General features: G+C 44.1%; 1 protein-coding gene across 3 annotated transcripts in view; it reads right to left on the reverse strand.

Annotated features, from left to right (window-relative positions):
- The window catches only part of ppfibp2b (PPFIA binding protein 2b), a 74,607-nt gene that overhangs the window by 2,109 nt on the left and 56,575 nt on the right, over positions 1–15,923 (reverse strand). For all 3 annotated transcript variants that reach the window (XM_069715183.1, XM_069715185.1, XM_069715184.1), the window contains 21 exons: positions 15,289–15,400; positions 13,321–13,382; positions 13,169–13,244; positions 12,989–13,071; positions 12,774–12,841; positions 12,445–12,510; positions 11,773–11,833; positions 11,403–11,450; positions 9,742–9,889; positions 9,152–9,184; positions 7,862–7,894; positions 6,663–6,798; positions 6,426–6,545; positions 5,763–5,913; positions 5,332–5,443; positions 5,157–5,245; positions 4,943–5,065; positions 4,105–4,230; positions 3,813–4,001; positions 2,461–2,661; positions 500–565 (listed from right to left, as the gene is read on the reverse strand). In XM_069715183.1, coding sequence (XP_069571284.1) covers positions 500–565; positions 2,461–2,661; positions 3,813–4,001; positions 4,105–4,230; positions 4,943–5,065; positions 5,157–5,245; positions 5,332–5,443; positions 5,763–5,913; positions 6,426–6,545; positions 6,663–6,798; positions 7,862–7,894; positions 9,152–9,184; positions 9,742–9,889; positions 11,403–11,450; positions 11,773–11,833; positions 12,445–12,510; positions 12,774–12,841; positions 12,989–13,071; positions 13,169–13,244; positions 13,321–13,382; positions 15,289–15,400 — 2,103 coding nt within the window. The remainder of the gene's footprint in view (positions 1–499; positions 566–2,460; positions 2,662–3,812; positions 4,002–4,104; positions 4,231–4,942; positions 5,066–5,156; positions 5,246–5,331; positions 5,444–5,762; positions 5,914–6,425; positions 6,546–6,662; positions 6,799–7,861; positions 7,895–9,151; positions 9,185–9,741; positions 9,890–11,402; positions 11,451–11,772; positions 11,834–12,444; positions 12,511–12,773; positions 12,842–12,988; positions 13,072–13,168; positions 13,245–13,320; positions 13,383–15,288; positions 15,401–15,923) is intronic.

Genomic DNA, 15,923 nt, shown 5'->3' on the forward strand with positions numbered 1-15,923 from the left:
TAATAATAAATGTGGGTTATGTTTTGTTTGACGTCTGTTTTCTGATTCTTTCTCCGATATTCCAGGATTCGGAGATGCCTCTTTAGGCCGCTACCAGGAAGTGAGGGGTCCATGTTTGTTATCCGAAAGCCTCGGGGTTCAATTACCAACATGACTTCAGCAAACACAAGCAAAAGAACCATCTGCGTGAAAACAGCAAGTCGTAAAACAAGTAAGTACCAGCGAGCCGGTTTCATGCGGTGTTTTTTGTTTTTTAGTTGTTTTTTTTATGGTGTTTCTCCCTCAGATTATACATGTATCTCCACTTTTCCATCCGAGTAGCTCAAACTTCTGTTAACAACAGACAAGGAGCGGTCACCCCAGTGACACGAGTCGTTAACCGGCAGCTCGTGTGTGTGTGTGTGTGTGTGTGTGTGTGTGTGTGTGTGTGTGTGTGTGTGTGTGTGTGTGTGTGTGTGTGTGTGTGTGTGTGTGTGTGTGTGTGTGTGTTGGTGCTTACTGTGAGGTTGTTGATGCTTTCAGACAGAGCTTCAATTTGCAAAATGGTACCCTCTGTGATCGCCATCTGCAACACACACACACACACACACACACACACACACACACACACACACACACACACACACACACACACACACACACACACACACACACACACACACACACACACACACACACACACATTTGTCCTACTGTATGAACCCATTACGGGCGACAAGTATAGTCACACTTTCAATGCAACAATTATAAGTCTTAATATAATTTTTTTTTGAAATAGCAAAACATTTGCATTCATGTCGATATTTAATGGTACTATTGTACAACAAGTAGCTCCAAACCCAGCGATCTGATTGGTCAGCTGTACATTTGGAACAAATCATCGTGACATCACACCTTGCTCATCACTAGAAATATCACTCCGCCTCCTCGGAGTTGCCCCACAATATGAACACGTCGTAGTTGCATAATTTGTATTTAGTTGGCAACTTGTTGTACGGCGACGCAATATTTACACGTGAGTAAATATTGCGTCGCCGACCGAATGCGTGAGGATTGTGCCGGCAGCTGCACGCCGAGCCGCACTCGCACATTGAAACCTCCCGTGTCACCTTTAACAGGGTTACCACGGTGACGAGAATCAGACGATAAATCTCGGCTCGGGCCGGTCAGGCCGAGGAAGTGTTGGAGGGCGGGGAGGAGGAAGCTGGCGTCATAAGCAGCCATGACAGCCATGATGATGACGACGATGATGATGATGATGATGATGAAAGCAGGTTAGTGAAGTGTTACTGCAGGCGTCCACAAAGCAGCGATTGATTGATTTCCTTCTGGAAGAAACATACGTGGCCCCTAATGTGTAGATGCATAAAGAAAATGCAGTCTTTTTTTTTATCTTTCTACTTCTACTCGGACTATTTAGTCTTTTGTGTAGAAAGAAGCAACCAACTTTACACACGTATAATTTCGTTTATTAAATGATTCGATAAAATCTTTTTGACATTTACATGATCAACCGTGTAAAGTTTCCGTTAGCAGATTTTTCTTCGCTATAAAAATACTATTACAGTTAAATATGAAAATAAGCGTACAAAATAACCACCTCAGGTTGTCAAAAAACAAAACATGCTATTTTTTTTTATTTTTTTTTTTTTTGCATACTTTGCTCCGCAGTGACATAAATTATTAAATAGAAATCTCTCCATAATATTATGCAAATATTGCACAAAGTTCATGTCAACCACGTTACAGAAAGAAGCGTATTCCAAAACCGGCGAGGAAAAAAAAAAAAAAAAATCAAAAGGTGTATATGATAGCTGACTCACACACATATATATATATATGAATATATATATATTAAAAAAAAAAATCCTCTAGTGGTGGTGCACAAATGTTATAAACAACAGCTTTAATACTGTACAACAGGAGATGTCCGTATATGCTGTGTGGATTTACAGGAAGTGATGTCACGGGACTCCGGAGAGAGAGAGAGAGAGAGGCTGCGTTCTCTCGTGATGATGTTAGGTTCATGGCACAGGTTTGAGTCTGAGGTCGGGTTAGTTAGGCATCTGAAATAAAAATTAAAAAAAAAAAAATACTTCAAGTGTGCTAGATTCATCGTCTCAGTTCGCCCCTGCAGCTGGCTGTATGACAGTCAGGCGGGTTTGAATCTCGTCGGGAGTTAAGGCACAGGGTCGGGCTGATGGGGGGGGGGGGGGCTTAAAGGAGCAGGGAGAGGGCGGGGGGGGGAGGAGGGGTGTTGAGGTATATACGGGGCTGCAAGCAACAACAAAAAAAAAAAAAAAAAAGGAAGCAGAGCAGTAGCAGAGAGAGCGCTGATTGGCTGATGGCAAGCAGTGACAACACAAGTCGTCCATGGCGTACGGACGCGGCAACGCCATGTTGTTGTTGTCACGGTTGTTGTCATGGAGATGAGTCAGCTCTGCTGTCCTCGAGCCCCACCTGGTCCCTGGAGCGGTCGGGCTCTCGGTCCAGGATGGGGCTCAGGCCCCTGAAGCCGGCGTAGGGACGCATCTGCACGCCGTTCGCCGCCGGCTGTCCCGACTGGGGCGAGGACGACTCGATGGGACACACGTAGTCCGTGGATTCGTCGGCGCGTCTCCTCCGGAGATGAGTCAAGTTGGAGAAGCCCAACTTCTTCGGCTGCAGCGAACATAAGAGAACAAAAGAGCACGGATGTCAAACAGGACGACAAGTTTGATTGACAGGCCCGTGGTGCAGTCAGGTTACAGCTATCGCTGGGCGGGACGTAGTGTCGGAGGGTTTCCAATCAGATCGAGTCAAACAAACAAACTCCAGGCAATATGAGGTCAATATGAACATTATGACAATAAAGGAAAAGTACAGTTTTTGATTTGTAGGTGTAATTCAGCTGATACACACCTCACACTCCGGGTGTTATTTCCTGGTTAAAGGTCTTTTTGTTTTCCATTTTTCCTCCCAAACATCACATCTGTATATTTAACAATTTTCTAATATCCACACTTCTCTCTGCCTTTTTAGTTCATGAGAGGAATAAGTGAAACCCGGCAGCGGCAGACTGCAGCTTTTCTATAAATGTGTCCTCTAAGCTTGCTTTTGCTGACAAAAGCCACTGTGATATTATCACAAACCACTATAGGATACCACTCGGTAGCTGGCTGGGCCTGAGGCAGGAAATACACACACACACACACACAAATCTATTATTGTGGTTGTTGTTTTTTTTTGTTTTTTTTAGATCTAATTATCATACCAGCTTATGTTTGTCCACGAAAATATTTATTGCATCTTCAGGAATTTAAGATCCCGAGTGTCCGAGGTCATAAACGGGCCAACGAAGTGCGAATTGTGTTTTTAGGGTGGATTATTCTTCCATTTAATTTTTTTTTTTTTCCTCCCCCCATTCATTGCAGAAGGAACTTAGAAGCCGAGTCTTAAATAAAAAAAAAAAAAGCTGTGAGGAAGAGCGGAGCAGCGCCGCGTTTGACTCTTCCCGAGGCTTTTAAACCCACTGAAGGGGGCTTCGGGGATTTAAAAAAAACTGAGCTGACACACCGAGGTCTCACCAGGGATTAAGGTGCTTCCTCTCACACACACACACACACACACACACACACACACACACACACACACACACACACACACACACACACACACACACACACACACACACACACACACACACACACACAGGTTAAACTGCGTGTGTGTTCTCATAATGCAGCGTGAGGTTGCCTCTGCCCTATATATATATATATATATATATATATATATATATATATATGGCTTTTTTTTCTCCTGCTTCTTCTTACCTTGACTTTGGCTGCGATGCTGAGCGGGGTGTACCCGGGCGCCTCCATGTACTCCCTCTTCTCCTGCTGCGCCTGCGTTCCCACCAGGTTGTTGAAGTTGGTGGCCAGGTGACGCCGCAGCAGCGTTTTCTGAGCGGGGATGTTCAGCAGCATGGCCAGCGAGTCCGAGTTGAACCGAGGCTCCAGCATCTGTCAAGAGGGGAGGAATGACGTCGGAGGTTATTTTTCACTACCTTTTTTTTTTTTTTTCTTTCTCGCCATTAAACGTAGCACCGATTTACGCTTGACTTACGATCAGCCCTCCGTGGACGCCGCTGCCCCGCAGGTTCGGCGCGTACTCCGCCAGGTCCACCGACCGCAGCCACTCCATGACCCGGTGGTTGGACCACTGGACCACCTCGTTGGGAGTGAACTGGTTCTGAAACGCACAGTAAACACTGATGATTACAGAATTGTATAAACGGAAAGGAAAAAGTCTGGATAGATAATATAAAGGCTCAAAAATAGGACTTAAGAACTGACAAGATTTACACCTTCGATAACAACATAGTAACAAACATAAGTTTGAACATCAATGCGTGTTTTAATGGCATTTTGACGTTTTTTTTAATGTACTTTATATTGGGTATTTTCAAAGTTTGTCAAGTCTGCTTTACAAAATTTTAGACAAAAAATTCCACAAGCAAGTTCAAAAAGTCTAAAACCAAATTTCGATTTTCTTTCTTTTTTTTTTTGATAGAGATAAATGGAATGGTAAAAAAACCACTTGCATTTAAAAGTTGGTTAGAATTTTCTTTTTAACTTTACATGATTTGGAGATGAAGGGAGGTTTATTTGTATAGCACCTTAAAAAAAAAAAAAAGCAATTCAAAATGTAGCATATGGGACGTAAAATGACATTAAAACAAGATAGAAAAGAAACAAAATGCACAAAGGAATAAGATTTATAGATAAATAACAAAAAAATAAGTTCAAATTTGAAGAAGGTAGAGTAGCACAATGAAATTGTAGCACAGTTGCAATGAAAATAAATATACGAATATATAATCTAAAGTTTAAATTAGAATTACAAGTTCGGAAACTCGTGGCTCCGATGCCGTCTTTGTATTTTAACGATAATTTAACCGCACCTCGTTGCTGGGCCGTCGTTTGAGGCCGTTCGGGTTGAATTTGTTGACGTGGAGGACGTGAATGGCGCACTTGACGCTGAGGTGGTGCAGCTGGCTGGTCACTTTGAGGAACAACAGGTCGTTCTGAGAAGAAGAAGAAAGAGACGAGTGAGCAAGGTTTTGGTGCATCGTTCGTAATCCCGTTGAACCGAATACCAGCGTTTTTAAAACTCACCACAGTGAGGTACTGCAGCATGTGTCCGTCCACTCGTCCTTCGTTGAACTGGTCTTTGTACTGAGGGAGGCCGATGTCGTCGAGCCAACCTGGAAGAGAGAAAAAACAGTCCGGTTTTCACACGGCAAGACACTTCGTGGTGAAGTTGTGCCGGCGGGCGATCCCAAGCACGTACGCGTCACCCAGACGTAGTCGAGCTCCGCCGATTTCTCCGGCTGTTTGCCGCCGAACGTCTTGACGGACAACTGGAGTTTCTTCCTGTGGAGCGGATTCTTCATCGCCAGCTCCTGCGTAAAAGACAAAACAAAACAAAACGTGGTTCACCTGAGGAAAACGAAGACGTGATGTTAGGTTGAATTATTTAATTAAAATGGTCCCGGTGAGAGAGACGGGGAGAAAAAAAACAAAAAAGGTTGGAGGGTTCAGCGAGGTGCGCGATGTGACAGCGTTGAAGGCGAAACTAAAGAGCGGGTGGAAAAGCAGAGACAAGCGTTACTAAACGGCAAACAGACGGACGGACGGCGGCAACGGTCGGACAGGTAGAACCGAAACGTAGGCGGCGGGGTTGGATGGAAGTTTACTTCGTCAGGTGAACTGTGCGCGTACCTTCTCCAGGTCTTGCGGCGTGGCCGACAGCAGAGTCTGACCGCTGGTGACCCAGTGGCGGGCGAGGATGCCGTACTGACCGAGTCCGATGTCCTCCAGCCAGTCGCACACCTGCTCCGCGGTCCACTTGGAAAACGGCGTCTTCGGATCTCTGACGTGGAGGTGAGAAAAGAAACATTACGTAAGCGAAGCAGGTTTTTACACGACGGACCCAAACACTCGATCCGATTGGATATCTGACATTACGACCTCCCGCCCACCGATAGCTCTAACCTGACTGCACCACAGACCTGTCAATCAATTAAAGATTATTTTCTAATTAATGACGGGATTATTTTTCAGATAGACCGCCAGAAAACGAATAAGAAGGAGGGACATTAGCTGACAACACTGAAATAACTTGTGGAAAAGAATTTATTGACTTTTAATTTTATGGGACTGGTTGAATGGGAGTCTATGGAGGCTTTTTGGAGCCACCCTCTAGTGGTCCTCTGCGGTATCGCACCTTAAGGCGCTTCCACATCGGCCTCATTTTCCAGACCCGGAAGCTACGTCCACTATTATATACAGTTTATGCTTCATCGATCCACATATGGCCCCTTTAGATACTTTTATTCTCTATTACACATATGCACTCGTTGGTGTATAGATGTGTTTGTGTACCGTGTTTTCCCTGAACGGGCCAGTCGCGGACCAGCTGTAGCTCTGAAACCTCCCCTCTTGAAGTCTCCGAGGTCCGGGTCGTGGATCTGGACAGGACTACCTGACTGACTGCGGCGGATCCTGAAGACAACAGACACAATCAACGAGTATGTCCCAGAAAAATGTAAAATACTGATTGGATGAAGATTCAATGTGAAGAATGTTTCGTACAGGACGGATATCGTCTTCAAAACTTACCTCCCCCAGAGTTTCTTGATGCCTCTGTGAGTCTTCCTGTTCTCCGGTGAGACGGGGGACTGTTGTCCTGAGTCCACTCCGGAGGACAGCGGCGACTGGTCGGACAGGACGGACTCGTCCAGCTTCTCCGAACGCCCTGACAGGAAAAAAAAAAAACACACGGAGAGAATCACCGACGCTGCAGTGAACCGAGGACAAAATCTGGGATCCAGAATAAATCTGGTGCTGTTTGACTTTGGAACAATGAACATCAGCTGCTCCGAGATAAAGCACACTGATGGAAGATTATCCCGTTTGGAGAAGTGATTGTCTCACATTTATACCCTTGTTTTAAATACGAATGACATGCAGCTGTTTAATAGTAAACCGCTTCCTGGAAAACACTCCACCAGAGCAGTAATAAGACATTTCCCGTACAGTCACAATAACACCGTATTTCTCAAACTCCTATTCAAACCTAGAGCGCCTTACGTTTAAAAAAAAAAAAAAACTGCTTTCATGACTAACTATACAGCTGCTACCGTGAAAAGATTACTGATCAGGCGTTACTCGGCGCAGCCCTTTAGGCACAAAGGCACCGAGGAGTCCTTTGTTTGAAAATGACAATTATCATTTGTTGTCAACAGAACACAAACGGAGACCAAAAACAAAAATCAATAAAAAAATTAAAAATAAAAAGCTTCAGAACTATGACAAATAGTTGCAAAAAAACAACAACTGCAAGGACATGCAAAATATCCAGCAAGAGATGCAAAATGATTTCAAAATAGACACAAGAACTGCAAAGAAATGCGAAACAACCACAGAGAAAAGTTTTAAAAAGTGACAATGAGACACAAAGGAACTACCGAGGGGATAAAAAACGACCACGCGGAGATGCAAAAATAACCACAAAGGAAAAAAGACGGTAAACAACAATAATATACCTACTATCGATCAATATGGCATCTGTGTTGTTAAATACGTTACATAAAGTACGCCCACTTTGATAGGAAATTGGTCCACTGACAAAACCCCCCCCCAAAAAAAAACACTGATTCTCGTTCTTTCAAGGCAACAAAAAAATATGAGTCACTTAAATATTTAAAGATGCAAAAAAAATACTAAACAGAACAGCTATTTCTACACTGAACCATTTTCACTCCTCTCAACGGGTTGGAAGATTATTTACACACCAGCGGTTGAATGAAAATACCCACCAACATCATAGATGTCGTGTTTTCCAGGAGATCCTGAGGCGGAGGAAGGTTAGTCGAAGTGAGAAGAAAGCAGGCAGAAAACAAAGCAAGCATTAGTCACACCCTCTTTTATCTTTATGTTGAGATTGTTAAGAAAAACGCTACTCTGGCGGGGAGGGGAGGGAGGGGGGGCAGGTGCCGAACGGGGGCCAGAAACTCAGCTAAGATTAAAAGTCATCTCGTTTACGTGAAACTTGTAATTGCAGCGCAAAGGATTGTGGGTCAGAACAGGTCGAGTTTGCATGCTCGGCCTGCATACTGCAAAATACGGCCGGGTGTAGTAGGACGTCCTGGTACTTTTGGCATCCTACGTTTAACATGTACCTATTGGGACATACTAAATCTACATAGTACGGTAGTATGGATACTGGAACGCAGGGAGAGTGGTAGAATAAAAAATTTTTGCAAACTGAAGCAACATAATGTGAAACAAAAGGTCCAAAAAATGGTCCTTAAAATAAATAAATCTTTTTTTTTTTTTCTAAGAAAATTTTCGTAATCTGAAATGCAGCTTTGGGATAATGCAGCTACGTTTTGAGTTCAAGCAGATTAAACAAAGTCTCGTTTGTGAGCATTAATAGCCGATTCTTTGAGATTCACTATTTTGTCATCATACTGTCAATTTCCATTAATTTAATAATCGGGATCGGACCTTCAGTGTATAGGCCGTAGATGAAAGGCCACCTGACGGGATGAACTAAAGAGGAACAAGGTCTTACGTTTAAAATTTCTTAGCATCTCTTCAAGAGCCAGGCCGGAAGAGAATCTCCTTCCTTGAGGAGTTTAATGTGCTAGAAAAACTCCCACAGTGGGAGCATTATTGCTATTTTCACCTCGAGTGTTTGAAACAGGTGACCTTTTTGTTGTCTTTTTTTTCTCCTGTTTACTTTGTGACGTCGTAGCTATAGCTGAAACCGCACACATCTCTGATTAACCCTCCCGCATTAAAGCTCCGGCTCCGTGGAGGCGGATACACGAAGTCGTGCGTTCGTTTCGGCGAACGCTGACGCGACAGAGAGCAGCCAGGCGTTATCTTTCCGACAGCTCTCTCGAGTCACGAGGGAGTCCTGATAATCCGGGCTTTAAAGCTTGCTTGATCCTCAGTGAAAACAGTTAGTCATCCTGACTCCGCTCACCTCGGAGCATTTTTTTTTTTTTTTTTTTTTTTTCCAGTCAATTCTTCTGGAAGCGTTTTTTTTTCTTTATCTTTTCAGCGTTGACATTTAGAGTTTCTGTGTGAGCGTACTGTACCTAAAGCCGGAGCGCTGGCACTCCTGCAGCGAACTACAGCCACAACACAGACGGGGAGGGAGGGGGGGAGCAAAGCATAGACAGGAGGAGGAGAAAAAGGACACGGGAGAGGAAGCGGTGGGAGCAAAGTTAGTCGACAAAAGAGTTATTCAACATTTGCATTCATTGTTTTTTTTTTATGTTAAATAATACCACTTTCCTATTTCAAGGAATAGTTCCAAGATTTACGGAAAATCCGAGTGTGCGGATCCGTTCCGAGACCGCTCCAATTACGCGTGAACGATGCGCAGCACCGTGACGCGCGCCGAGCAGGAGGAAGGTGCAACCCTCATGAGGAAGTGGGACAAATTTCACCGCTTGATCAAAATCGGCACCCGAGTTACGCAACTTTTAGTGAGCAGTGGTCCCGCGCGACAGCAGCAGTCTCGGAACTTACTGATCCACGCAATGAGACGACCGCTGCCACCACGAATTACACAACAGTCTTTTACCGGAGTATAGAATTATTCCTTTCACCCATGCGGTATAAAGTCATGCCGATGTTTTGGGTTTTAACAGCGAGATCTCCTTCGCTGATGTAGAAAACTCACCCAGGCTGTAGTCCTGGTCGTGGCCGCGGACGGGAGATAAATACTCCCCGTCTCTGTCTCTGTCTCCGTTCAGCTCGGCCTCCGGCTCGCTCTTTTTACTCCGTTTCCCCGGCAGAGTCTGGTACTTGCTCAGCTCCGTGTGAGAATTCTGCAGAATATTAAAAAAAACCAAAAAACAGTGCGTTAATTTTTTTTTGAGCTACGTCTAGGAAAACAAAAACGGCGAAATAAATGACTGTAATATCCAGTAAAGGTCTTCTTGTTGCGGAAAAGAACTCAAATTCAAATAAATGCTCTTGACTGTATCTCAAACACACTCAAACCCAGTGGGTTTTCGAGTTCTGCGTATCTTAACTCTTTCGTAAGACAACAGTCGGGGGGGGGGGGGGTCATTGAAGTCATTCGCCCTCTTTGCTCCGTTGTGTAACAGGGCGTTCCTTCGGAGGGCGAAACGTCTGACGGCGGTCGGGAATCCGACCAGGCATCAAAGTCGCCGGGGCTCCGAGAGAATCGCCGGAGAAAGGCCAGCAGAAAGAAACAGCTGGGAGGCAGCGATGATGCCGAGCACTACCGACAGCCACTTCAGGTGGGTCCTGGCCCTTCTCTCTCCGTGTGTGTGTGTGTGTGTGTGTGTGTGTGTGTGTGTGTGTGTGTGTGTGTGTGTGTGTGTGTGTGTGTGTGTGTGTGTGTGTGTGTGTGTGTGTGTGTGTGTGTGGACGCGGTGTGATTATGTGTTTTGCAGCATGATCGTTGGAGCATGAGAATATGCGGGCCGCGATGCACAACAGGCATCTTTTTTTTTCTCTTATTCAAACTCCTTGCAGAACAAGAGGTCAAAGGGCAAACCGGAGCGTTACATCACCGTGCGCGATAGGAGACTATAACATGCACACGTTTTTTTTTTTTTACATCACTCTCCGGGACATCTCAGCGTCTCTTTTGCTGCATTTTTCTTTTTTTATATTTTTTTTTACACAATTACCGGCAACAATTTTACAAGTTGCTGATTTTTTTTCCAGATAATTTCCCCTTGAAACTTTCCATATGTGTTTTTTTTTTTTTCAAAGAATCAGCTGGTAATTTATCTGTAAATTGCAAAGATATTTCTTAGAAAAGACAATTTTGGTAGTAACTATTAGGGAAGTGGAGAAAATGTTAGTCTCTTCTTATATTAGTGTGTTAAAGAAATGATGTGTTAGATAAATTTAAAAAAAAGTTCATTAAACTAATATAAATATACAATCAGTTTCCTTAAAAGACATTAAAAAAAAAAATCTTAATTTCGATTCTTGTTGATTTTGAACTGCTGTCCGTTATAGATCCGCTCGGCAATCAGAAAATATTGATTTAATCGACGTTCACGCAGCGTACTGGTCGGCTTCCTTACGTGCAGTTTTTGTTCAATCTTTCAAACTTATTTAACGATCAACAAATATAACGCACTATAAACTAAAACACGATCACAGGTTCAGCAGCGATACTTCCATTTCCGAACTCGTCATTGATCGACGTTTATCAGCCTGCGAGATTTTCATGTCGGTAAATAATTTGACGCTTTGAAGTTTCGTTTCCTTGGACGAGATCTCCACACGAGATTTCTCATTTGATTTGTAACGTGATCATACGATGTTGTTCGGGGTGTGCATGCAGCAGATCAGTACCTCTGCCACTACATCTGACTCCGTTTCAACTGGCTGGATCTCTACAGCCTACAGCCAACACAGACAAAGGAAAGACCAAAGAACACACACACACACACACACACACACACACACACACACACACACACACACACACACACACACACACACACACACACACACACACACACACACACACACACAAAAACCAGAATTAGCAGGTTAGCAATCACTCAATCACATTGAAAGAACGTTAGTTTAGTTAGGAAATAGTTAGTTTTGATGAGCTATCTAAGAAACGGGATTAGATTTAGTCGGTCGGATTAGATGAATATTAGTTGACGTTGACACAATTATGAAAGCTAATCTGCGGCAGCGAACGCTAGCAGACCTTTTGTCGAGATCCGCTCTGCAGCTCTTCAAGGCTGCTGGACAGCAGCCTGCGCTGATGCCTGAAAAAACAACAACAACAACAACAACAAAAAACAGTAAAGATCAGCCAATCGTGTCGTCGCAGTGCTAATTAATGACGTTAAAGCCCGCCCTCTTGTGTCCGCCACGCAATCACGGCAACAACAAGGAACCGACTGAATAAAATACGTAATCAAAATGTTTTCGTATTGCGGGGCGATTCGCTCGCGCGAGCTGTACAACTTTTTTTGTCCGTTCGATCTCCGTTTCCAGGGCAACAGATGGGGTGTGACTAGCAACTGGGAAACAATCAGTCGCATCAGTTGACCCTTATGCGATGTTTACCGCTCCAGGAAGTAGGCCGACCCTTGGCAACGACAATTGACTTTTATAGACATAAAAGTGAACGTAGCTTCCTCGCGCCTTAAGGACACGTAGTGCCTTAAGCTGCAATACCACCGAGTGCCACTAGAGGTCGGCTCCAAAATCTTTTTATGTCTCATAAATTTCTAAGTCAACGATTTCTCCTCGAGTTATCTCGCTGTTGTTAGCTAAAGTCGCTCCTTCTACCGTGGACCAATCGGATCGCCGGGTCGGAAACCACCTGTTGTGTAACAGATCATTAAAGTGTTGCGTAAATATAAGTACTTACCACGATCCATTAAAGAAACTGGTGTCGCCGGCGAAGAGCAGCGATGTGTCCATCGAGTTCTGGAAACTGCAATGAACAAGTTAAATCTAAGTTGTGTGTACAGTGTGTGTACAGTGCGTGTACAGTGCGTACAGTGCGTGCAGTGCGTGTACAGTGTGTGTACTGTGTGTACAGTGCGTGTACAGTGCGTGTACAGTGTGTACAGTGTGTGCAGTGCGTGTGCAGTGCGTGTACAGTGTGTACAGTGTGTACAGTGCGTGTGCAGTGCGTGTACAGTGTGTACAGTGTGTACAGTGCGTGTACAGTGTGTGCGTGCCGTGCGTTCACACCTGCAGTCCAGTTCTCTCTGATAAGACGACGAGGACAGCATAAGCGGAGAAGATCCTCTCGACGACATCTTCAGCAGAGACGGAAGACACATTTTTAAGAGTTTGATCGCGCCTTTGAATTTTCACAATAAAAAGAAAGAAAGAAAGAAAGAAAGAAAGAAAGAAAGAAAGAAAGAAAGAAAGAAAGGAAGAAGGGATGTAGTTCGTAATCTCACCTCTGATCTGAGGATGTCGGAGTGGGCTTTGTGCGTGATGGCTCGGAGCTTTAAGCTGCCGCTCAGCTCCTCTTCGCTACTCCCTGGCAGGTACAAACAGAAAGAAAAAAAAAAAACTTGTTCGTTTTTTTTTTCCCTCTTTAAATATCGAAAATTGCCGTAAAAGGACGTAGTCCTTACCTTGCGTGAGCGCCATAACCTCCCTCATCTTTCTGTATTGGCCGAGCAGGATGGTCAACTCCTCTATGCGACGATCCTGTTGTCACCAAAGCACCAATATTCAGGCTTTCAAATTTCAAACTAGAAATAATTAAAAGAAAACGTAAACGTACCTTTTCGTCATTGGAAGCTAACAAAGACTCCATCCCCACCTTCAACCTCTGGTATTCCTGGTCTAACAGAGAAAAAAAAATAAAAATATGAGAAAGTAAAAATAAAAAAAATAAAAAGGGCCTCGCGGTGAACTGGTGCCAGTTAGTTTGAGGGCGTCTGGTGGGCGCCTGAAGCGATGCTGGCGACAGACGTTGACAGCCATGCTAATACGAATAAACAAGCGAAACAAACGCACTCTGACAGCACACGACTACCCGGACACCATCACCTGGGACCGACACGGCAGCTTTACGTGATGCGCTACCCGTGTGCGGCGATGGTACCGAGAGAAAAGAAGAAAAAGAAAAGAAAGAAAAAAACCCCACAAGAGACACAAACCCGCAACCGAAGGACATTCGACATCCTTTCAAATACAGAAACGTCTCTTAAAGGGGAACTTTAAGGGGGTTTTCTGTTTGGTGGAACAGAGCGATGCTGTTGAGTTGCATTGTGGGAAATGTAGGAGCGAGTCGGAACCCGTAGTCCTCCAACCTCATAGAAAAGTGCGATAATAAATTGGTACAGCGGCCCTTTAAATTGTCTGTTTTTATTACGTTTTATTCGATGTGTTTTATTAAGGGAAAATAAAAACAAACAAACGAAAAAGATTCAAGCTAAAATCTTGACACGCTACATGGCGCTGATGTTCAAGGAAGTTTATGCACGCTGAAACCACGCCCACTGAGAGTTCTCTAATCTGATTGGCTAGAACGTGCTTGGTTGACACGTGCTTTTTTTCCAACTTCAGAAAATACGGTGCCGGTAAGAACAATATAGTGGGCGTTTCAGCTAAAGAGCTTGAAGCCAGGGTTTGTAAAAAAATTTAAATTAAACAGATTTTTTTTTTTTTTTGTCTTAAAGAGGGAAAAAAAACCTCTTTCCAATAAGCAGGACATCAATTTTTGTTTCAAATATGACTGATGTTGTGCAAATCTGTGACGCCAAAACAACTAATCAGAGCAGGAGAGTGAGGAATCTTTTTTTTTTTTTTTTAATGAAAGAGGGAAGAGAATATGCATGTCTGTGTCAGAAAGAGCTCTTAGTCAAGTTATCTCTGCTAGAAATACAGTTATAATAATATTATGTGGCAGGATATCCTTCTCTATTCTTGAGAATGAGATCATGAGAAATTCCCTTCCTCTTCTTGACTCATCAGCATTTTAAAACTCACGGTCCAGCGTGAGCCGTACATGTAGTTTAAAAACAGTACAGCGACATCACATCAGATCAGATTACATCAGTAATATGAGTAAATAATGTCGATATTCGTTAACGTGACGGCATTTTCTCGGCATACAGGCAGACGCCACGTTTTCCGACATTCTCCGAGATGCTCTTTTTTCATTTGAAAGGATGGAGATGCTCACTGCGTTTTTGATTGAAATGTTTTTTTCCGTGACACGCGCGCACACACACACACACACACACACTGAAGCTCGGCCGTTGGTCCGATCTCAAACCGAACACGCCAGCAAGACGCCTGATCAGGAGATGACTTCAATTAAAACACAAAAAGTGGTCACCGTTTTTTTTTTTTTTCAGATTTGCTGAGATTTCAAATCTGAATTGCAAATTATTTTTTTTAAAAAGTCAAACTGTCAGGTGTCTGTACGGCGCCGGGTTGGAAATCAGACCCCAGTAAACACACCATGCCTTACATTTGTTAATCAGCTGCTTGATATACACCTCCTCTACAGCAGAGGGCGGCAGAGAAGCAGAGAAGGGGACATGTTGATTAGATGTTACAGCAATCAGAGCTGACAGACATGCATATCTCTCTCTCTCTCTCTCTCTCTCTCTCTCTCTCTCTCTCTCTCACACACACACACACACACACACACACACACACACACACACACACACACACACACACACACACACACACACACACACACACACACACACACACACGAGTGGCTGTTGCGTACCTCTCTCCGCGTTGTCGTTGGCGCTGCCGCCTCTGGCCAGCAGCTGCGTCTGCAGGCACTCGATCTCCACGTCTTTGGAGGCCAGGAGCTGCTGCAGCTCGGAGATTTCGGCCTGCGGAGGAGACGGTTCGTGAGAGGGGGTGTAGGTTCGAGGAGACTTGGGGGGGAGGGCGAGGGGGGGGTATTGTCAGATTACTTGTATACCGAGTACATTAGATTGTAATTGCTGTCCAATAACAACTCGTCCTGTTGAGCCACGTTTCATTTTGACATTCATCATTCGAATCGATTTCCCATACTTCCACAACGTTTTTTTTTGTTGTTGTTGTTTTTTTTAAACCAAAATCCACCACAGCTCCCTCCACTACTTTTCATACCAGCATTTTATTTTGAAGGAGGAATCCCTCCGTAATCACAGGAATCACCGTCCCTGACATGCACCGAGCCCTCTGGCATTCAGTTGGAAGTTTCTCACGGGACTGACATGACGTGTCTTGTGACTAACAGCTCGGTCACACTTCAACGGTTGTCTAAAGACTTTTTCTTTTCTTTTTTTTCTTACAATTTCAGGAATACCTGCATGTTTTCTAGCCTTGTATCTCCGTTGCATGCATTTCCACTCTGTTTCAACACTC

This window comes from Brachyistius frenatus, unplaced genomic scaffold (assembly GCF_029030835.1).
Source record: "Brachyistius frenatus isolate BFR_SWC_R1_liver_20210118 unplaced genomic scaffold, ASM2903083v1 Contig_139, whole genome shotgun sequence".
NCBI classification, from domain to species: domain Eukaryota; kingdom Metazoa; phylum Chordata; class Actinopteri; family Embiotocidae; genus Brachyistius; species Brachyistius frenatus.